Here is an 8,274-nt window from a genome sequence, read left to right as displayed (position 1 = left end):
GGAGACTCGGGCCCCGAACGGCAGGTTGCAGCCCCGCGTTCGAAGCAGCTGCCTCCGCCCAGCGGTCCCTCCCCGCCGCTGCGGTGCCGCGGCCGCCCAGCGCGCGGGAGCGGCTCCCCGGCCTCGCCGGCCCGGGCTGCTCGGCTCGGGGCCGGAGCGGGAGGGCTGGCAGGAGCTTCCAGCCGGTTCAGGCATTTGGCTGGATTTCTCACGTATTTTGCCACGAAAAGCGTTCACAAGGGCTGCGCAGCAACCCTGCGGGAGATGAGAGCTGGCGGGTCAGCGTCATCTGCAGCACCTTGTTCAAATTACTCTCTTTTGGAAGCGGCAGTTCACCAGTAATTATGCTTAGCTTTACTTCACACGAAGTTCAGAGGAGGCAACTTCATAAAGAGCAATTAAAACGTCTTTGCAGCTCGTGAAAATGTTCCAAAAGTTCAAGGCTCTGAACAGTCCAAACCTCACCGCAGTTCTGCAGCGCGACATCCGTCACATCCCCAGACGTACGGGGTTTCGTCGTTTGTTTATTTAGAAAGGAGGGAAAATTTACCTCAAGCAAGATGTGACTCTGTATTAATATAGCTACAATACTTATTTTTTGTCAATTTGTAAGAAAAATCAATTGCCAGCCATGTGAGAATGAGGCCAGTTATTAACTGAAATTAGCAAAACTGGGGGCAAAATCACATTGGGAAAAAAGAAAGAGAACTTAACAGACACACAGAATAAAAACAGGGTCTAGACAACAGTGAAACAGTGGGAATTGGGCAGGACCAGATTCCAGCGAGAGAAAAGCAGTCCCCAAGTAGTCAACAGCCCAGCCTTGAGACAGGCCTGCAGGACAGGAGGAAAGGAGCACTCCCCACGGCTTACCTTGGCTACAGCCTTGAGCACTGGGGGGGGAAACACTGAGTAATTGAAATCACCATATTAATGAGCCATTAGGATACTAAAACTCACACCCACGGGCTAGAGGGACCCCTACTAACAAGCAGCCCCCACTCTCTGAGCAGGTGTAGTGACACTGTTGAGCACTGCCCCTTTCAGGGGAAGCAAGGGATTAGCTGACCAAGCATGTGTGCCAGGGACAGAACCACCTTAGAGATAATGGTCCTTCTCACATTTTTGAGTGTGAACGTAGAACTGGGAGCTGCTGAGCCTGCTTTGTGGAATATCACCCTGCTCCCTTTTCTGCACAGAACTGGACATTAAAGCAAACATCTTGACTGTGTGTGGATTGGCTTCTTGCACACTGGGTCATGGACTCCACTTCTGGGGCAACAAGACTTTGGCATGAAGGAGTAGCTCCTACTGACTCTTTGCTCCAAATCTCTCTAATAACTATTGGTACTTTAGTATCCTTTAGAGACATACTTATATGGAATGAACTCAGATTGTTTTACTCCATTTGCATGGTGTTTTTGTTCAATCAATTTTCAGTGTAAATTATACTTGTCTTAATAGTATAAAAATCTCCCTTCTAGTAAAAACTAATTTACATTTGCATTTTTTATGCCAAGTAAAATGATGATCAGTGGTGAAAGACTCAATTTAAAAACCTTATTTGTAAATTAAAGGAAGTGTCAAGACTTCAATTAAAAAAAAAAAAAAAGAAATAGAATCATGTTGTACTGGTAATGAAAAAAACACTGAGTAGAAAACAATTTAAAAAACGTTAGCACTTTGGAGCTTTCAAGCAGTCTGTAAGCACCTTTGTTAACATTCACACATCACCCCAGGCATTGGGAGCTGCCAATATTGCAGAGAGGTACGAAAGAGAAAGAACAAAGTGATTTACAGATGGTCACAGAGCAGAGTGTTCCAAGTCAATGTTAGTTTTCAGAAGCTCCTGACTGCCTTTCCATGCTCAAACCAGTCCTTTTTTGGGAAGTGGGAGTAAGTAAAGGGGAATAGGGTAGGTTTCTCATGCTTTCTGAGGATCCCAGTTTTTACAATTACTGTCCTGATTGACAGAGATCAGTTCCAACTTTTGCCTGGATTCTCTTCTAGCTTCTGTTCACACCTTCTATCCCCTTGTCTGTTTTCCAGCTGCAGACTTTGAAGAAGGGTTCGTCATGGAAAGCAAAGTTGGAAAAAAAAGCTTACTGAATATTGACTTTTCCCAAGTCTGAAAACCACTTTTAAGAGTGTGAATTGCCATGTCAGCATAGTGCTATTCACAGCTTGGATCTTTCCACTATTTCTCCCTCTTTACAGATAATTAGAAAAAGGGTCAGGCAGAAACAGTGTCACATGGTTGGGCAGCCTGTAACGGTGAGTGGGATGGTGTGTCTGATGGTGAAGGAAATTAGAAGGGTAAGACACAAGTTGACAAGAAACCCAGAAATTTAAAATGTTTTATATTTGACATTTGCGATCATTACTTCACAGTCTAAAATGAATGCAATTAAAAAAAAAAACAAAGTCCTACCCATTGCTATCCACCTGATAGTAATCATATTAATACTAGGGAGAAAATAATTCAAGTTCTTGCATCCAGGACAATTCTAGTAAGTCACTGTGGTCTACACAAATAAAAAGGGATATTATAATGCTATTCTATACAAATCCTACATTCCAAAGTTTTCAAGAAAAGTCATGCTTTAAAAGTCTCCACATTCCTACCATTAAATAACTGTACAGCGCATATAAAAATACTGGATTATCACTTCTGGGAAAAGTGAGTATATCATACAACTGTCACTAAAAACTCGCATCAAGTTAAGTGACTTGATGTACCTTATATATAAAATTGGGCGTTTTTAAAAGTAGTGTCCGCATGTCATGGCAACGTGTCCAGTTCCTTTAACTCCGGTTACAAGTGTTCATTTGGGACCTTATAGAGTTCTTTAAGCTTGTTAAACTTTGACCCCCACTCTTGAAGGCAATCATAATTTATATCTTCATCACCACAAAAGGAGTCTAAGGAACTAAGGCTCCCTGCTAGAGAGCATTGCCCTTCTAAGCAGTAAAAATGTATAGTGTCAGCTGGAAGACTCTGTAGATCATTGTCTGCATCCCAGATGATTTGAGAAACATATTCCTTGAAGTCTGGGATGCTGGTAACAGCTACTGTTGATTGTTTCTGATGTGCATGTTTCTGGAGGGAGTCTCTTTTTGGGCCAGCGGGTGTTCTGGAGTGTGGAGCAGCTGCTCTCAAGGAGAAGTGGGGAACGGTACGCAGAGGTTTCTTCAGTTCATCTATATCGTAAGCATTCTGGGGGGGGGTAAGAGAATGCAAATATCAGAAAGAAACAAAACAAAAATAAATGGGCTCAAAAAATATTTTAAAACTTAAACACAAAACTGGATGATGTGAGTTTTGAAGAAAAGAGAGAGCCTAGTTCAGAGAGCTGAGTTCAGATCACACTGAATCCCTTTGAGTGGTAACAGTCTTCAGCTAAAGCAGGAATGCTGTGTACAGAGCAGCCCACTCAAAGGTGGCCACAGATGAGCATCATGAAAGGTATAGAGTGCATTGAAGCAGAAGCCTCTCACTCACAGTTAAAATAAAAGCCAATTGGATCAGGACAATAAATAAATAGTCAGGGAAAATAAGGTTGGGGAAAATTTGCAAAGACTGGATTCACACAGCATCATACCTGGTCATGTTCTCCACCTCCTTCTTCATTATAATTGAACACATTTTCTCTAACATCCTCCCAGCTTTCACGCTCTTCAGGAATGTGGTAAATTCCTCCTTTCCGAAACCCTGAAGTTCCCCACTGACTCCACACTGTGTAGGAGACCAGGAGTGCTGGAAGAAATAAAGAGACATATATGTTACCTGACCAAGTACGATGCATGATAAACTAGTAATTATATGACTCCTGAGATATTAAATCAACTCTTAATTTGACAACCAAATTCCCAGGTAGAAATGCATAATTGTTAATATATAAAAACAACTTATATTTGGGAAAGTAAAGAATCATCTATGCATATTACATCATAAACTTCATTAAAAGGGTATTTTACTTACCTAAAGGAATCCATTTAAATAGAAGGCATTTTGGCCAGTCTCTGGCCTTTCACCAATCCTGAGTAAATAAGATACCCAAAGTAAGTAAAACACTGTTTTAATGAAGGTTACAAGTGTAATATAATAATGGAGTCTTTGCTAGTCTGAGATGTGTGTGCACTTTATCAATATGAGAAAACAGTTTTGTGGTGTTATAAACTTTTCAGCCAAAGTGTGCCTGAAACTGGACACACCATGAACATCTCTCTCTGCCTCACACTCTTCCTGAGGCTTGCCTGTTAAGATCATAAACTTTCTAGAGAATGATCTCTGCCTTCCTAATCTGTGAGTAGCATGTACTATAGGTCCTACCTAATTCAAATGTAAGGGTTCAGGGCAAGCAGGGGTTTTAGGTTGATGTGGCTGCACACAGATTTGCCCACATAGATGGAAAGTTCTTATTTAAGAAGGACTGAAAAATAAATGATTCTGAAATAAGTCCTAAATTTGCTTGAACTGGCTTCAAAGCAAGTAAACTTAACTATGTGCTGATACCAGTCTTTTAGCATTCTCACATGAACTCCCAGCTGGTGATCTGCAGAAAAAGTGAAATACTGATCACAATTTCCAAGGCTAAAGCAGACTTGATTCAATAGAGCAAGGTACCAGAATAAAAAGAAAGAAAAAAGTACTTGCTTTCCTACCTAGGAAGACAAGGAGGCACATGCTGATTGCCAGAATAGAGCCAGAGCTGAGTCCAACAGGTCTTCCAGCCTTCACCTGGCTAATTTCACACCATTTTCCCTTGTAACCGTCAGGGCACTGGCAGACAGTCTTGTCTTGGGCTTGAGCCACACAGGTACCCCCATTCCTACAGGTCCAGTGTCCACAGGGTGATGGGGTACAGTGTCTAAGCCCTGTAAGGTTGTCAGTCACTTCTTCTTTCCCAGCTGGACACCTGAACAACAGAGGCAGAAGATACCTTTTAGGCAAGCAAAGTCCCTGGAGTGGTATGTTGTCTTATGCAAAGTTTTTTACTATTTCTTTAAAGCCAGTATTAAAATCTTGTCCAGCAAACCACAAATCCACATCGAGAGTATGAAATAGGTGTGAACTCTAACACAGTGATCTAGTAGGCTTATGAAAACATGAACATATGTTCTGCTTTCCCCATCTAGAAGATATGCAGAAGAGCTTCTCTCCTTCCTTAAAAAAATGAAGGAGTTTGTTAAAAAAAGGAAGGATTCTGTTTTGCTTCTGAACAGAATAACCCTTTTTCTACAAACTTGTTCAAAACCCCTGGTAGGATGCCCAAGATCAATGGCTTTAGCATGCACTTAGTATGAGCTTTGCAATGTTCATCTGAGCCTCTGCAAGAAAGATGTCAGTGACATCCTCAGAACGACCTGTCTTGTCTTTTAGAACTTTAATTGCCAAGTAAAGTGATTTCTTCTGATGTGTAAATGGAGAGGCCATGCAAGAATACTGTAAGGAGCATAGATCTACTTCCTTGCAATCTAAAAAAGAAATACTAGTGAATACATGAAAGAGCCTTCATATTGTTCTTTCACAAGTAGACTGAAGAAAGGAGTGTCCCAAGGCACACACTTAAGAACATCTCACAGCCTCTTTCAGCAATCACCATGTATCAGAAGTGCCAAATTTTGGCTGAATTGAAGGAATTCAGGTGGCTTCTTCTCCTAGTCCTGCATGTGTTTATGTTTTGCTTCTTTAAAAGAAATGCCTGTATTTTTATTTGTATATTTTAATATATATTTTGAAAATTTTATTTAAAGAAAGAAACTAACTGCATAGGATTCCAGCTGGTGGGCTGTGATTCTGACCCTGGGCAGCCAATTTTACAATCCAGTTTTGTAGACAGTTTTGTGACAGTCTGATTTTGAAAGTCTCATTGTTTCATACAAAACATGATTAATTTTTTACAAAAAATATATGAAAATATATATTCTATATGCAATATATGTTGTATATATGCATAATATATATATGCTGTATCAGAAAATGTATTTTCACACAGAGAAGGAGAACCTAAAGCTTTTGCAATCCACCTTGTACCAAAGGGCCTTTCATTTCCTCAACGGCCTGTGATCTTTTCACCATGGAAAAAATGGTGGGATAAATAGGCTCCCTGTCAGACTTGCAGGAAAGGACAAGTTTGTTCACAATGGGAGAGAGGTTGGAGAGCAGGATTTGTCCTTGGGATGCCCCTCTCTGACCAGCAGCAGTAGGGGGTTTCACTGTTAAAGCGAGCTGCCTGAACTGAGGTAGAAAGAGCTTCCCAACCACCCTTGGATGAAAACAAAAGCTTTATGTACCGGCATTCGTATTTTCTCCACAGGTCTACACAAAGAAAAGGGCTGTAACAGGGCTGGCTGCTGCAGGCACTGGAGTGGCATCCCATCGTGACACCTTGCCTCCTCAGAATTGAGCCGAACTCCGTGCTTTTGCCTTCCACCAGGAGCGGCTGGCCATTCAGCTGGACATCCCTCATACAACCTGCATCAAAGGAGGGGAGCACACAGAGAAACAGGTTCAGTTAGTGACTTCCCCACCTCAAGCCCTGCCCCCGACACGTGCAGAACTCAGAGTATTGTAGAAAAATTAAAACATTGATTACACTGCTTATTAGTTTTATTTCAGAAGAAGAGCTACAGGAGATGTCTATGTGCCCTGGCCAGTCTACAGATGGACGATACTTCTCCAGGACAGCTTGGTTGTACCAATACAATGATTTAGCAGAACTGTGCTGTGAATGAGAACAGCTCCACTAAATTAATCTAGAGTTAAAATAGAATCTTTAAAGTAGGGCTGAATGAGAAGCAGCAGAATCCAAAAAGCTGTCTTCTGTTGAGCCACAATCTCCAGTCCCAGCACCCCACCTCAGGAAATGGAGACTGTACTGTGAATTGCCTTGCAAAGCCTTCTCCTCTTACCAGGAGGTGTTATATATTTGTCAAACTCTTCTGAGGCAAAAAGGGAGTGAAGATCACAGCATGGGTTTTAGACTCTCCAATACACCCAAACATGCCACTTTTATGTTTTAACTCCCTCCTTTGGGCAACCCATCATGTCACTTACCTTGGAAATCGCTCTCGGAAAGATTGGGAAGGCGGTTTCCTAGCACGATGCTTGCCCAATCCATTTCAAACCATCTGTTTGTACCCAAGACAGAGGTCACTTCTTGATCGCCTCCACCACTGTTAATGCGCAGGGTAAATTCATTGTTGTAGCGCTCCATGGTCAGAAGAACCCATTGGCCATTGTTTATACGCAATGTCCCCAATCTCAGAGAGTGATTTTTGTCCCCTAAGCTGAAGTTAACGCTAAAGAAACCCTCAACAACCTAGAGGAAGACAAGAAAAACCTTTAATAACAGAAATGCACTTCTAAATGTTATTATACAGTTCTGCCTCAAGAAACGGACCTGAGTATTTAAAATGAAAATGGCACTCTTGTCTTTAAGTGCTTTATTCCCAGATAGAAATTACCACAAGAAAACTGCAGCTCCAGGAATAATAATGTCTTTTCTTCATAGGCCACTCTTCTGACTCAGATGAGCCTTTCCATCAATCTTCTCCCTATTGATGTCTACCTCTAAGTCTTCCCAGCTCACTCTCCCGTTACAACTGGAATAATTTGACTCTGTTTAGCTAATATAATCCAGACAGCTTTTTTCAACAGCAACAAAAGTGTAGAGACAAGTTTTGTAGCCAGACAGACAGAAGCAAAGGGAAAAGGCAAACAAGACAAAACAATCTTCCCCACTCACGTGTATCACGTGCACTCACTGTACTTTTTGCAGAGAAAGAACTGGAACCTGTGTTATGAAAGGGTTATTCTGAGATGGGCAACACGAATGAGAGTAGGTACCCTCATGTTAGAAGTTGTTGCTTTTTATTACATTAAAGAACAAGTGTCCTTAATTGGAAACTGCATCCTTTTATTTTAACAGGATACTCCAGAGCAAATTAAGAGCACTGAAGTGGCCTGGCAGTTGGACTGCTCACCTCCAGTCGGACGTATCTGTTCCCATCTGCGGAGGCCAGGCTGAGGAGGGTGCTGTGGGAGATACGGGTGCGCACCATCAGCTGGATCTGGGTGCTGCGAGTGCTGAGGATGCGTCTCAGCTCATAGTGGATCCAACTGTCCCTTCCAAACGCCCATTCTGGAAGAACTAAGTACACCACACACAAAACCAAACAGAAAATCTCAGAAATTACTGTGCTCTCAGATCTCCACCAGTTCTGAATGTCAGGATTTTAGTTCTTAAGAGGCTGTGACAACATAAGAAA

The 8,274-nt window shown here is 42.0% G+C and overlaps 1 protein-coding gene across 1 annotated transcript in view; it reads right to left on the bottom strand.

The window, feature by feature from the left end:
• Positions 1–2,430: 2,430 nt before the first annotated feature.
• The window catches only part of LOC127380810 (neural-cadherin-like), a gene marked incomplete at its 5' end in the record, with an annotated part of 53,404 nt that continues 47,560 nt past the window's right edge, over positions 2,431–8,274 (bottom strand). Inside the window, 6 exon segments of the mRNA XM_051610292.1 lie at positions 2,431–3,217; positions 3,603–3,757; positions 4,666–4,919; positions 6,298–6,478; positions 7,061–7,325; positions 7,990–8,156. Of these exon segments, the coding sequence (XP_051466252.1) occupies positions 2,816–3,217; positions 3,603–3,757; positions 4,666–4,919; positions 6,298–6,478; positions 7,061–7,325; positions 7,990–8,156 (1,424 nt within the window).

This window comes from Apus apus, chromosome 2 (assembly GCF_020740795.1).
Source record: "Apus apus isolate bApuApu2 chromosome 2, bApuApu2.pri.cur, whole genome shotgun sequence".
Lineage (NCBI taxonomy): Eukaryota > Metazoa > Chordata > Aves > Apodiformes > Apodidae > Apus > Apus apus.
This window is presented reverse-complemented; position numbering and strand designations above follow the sequence as displayed.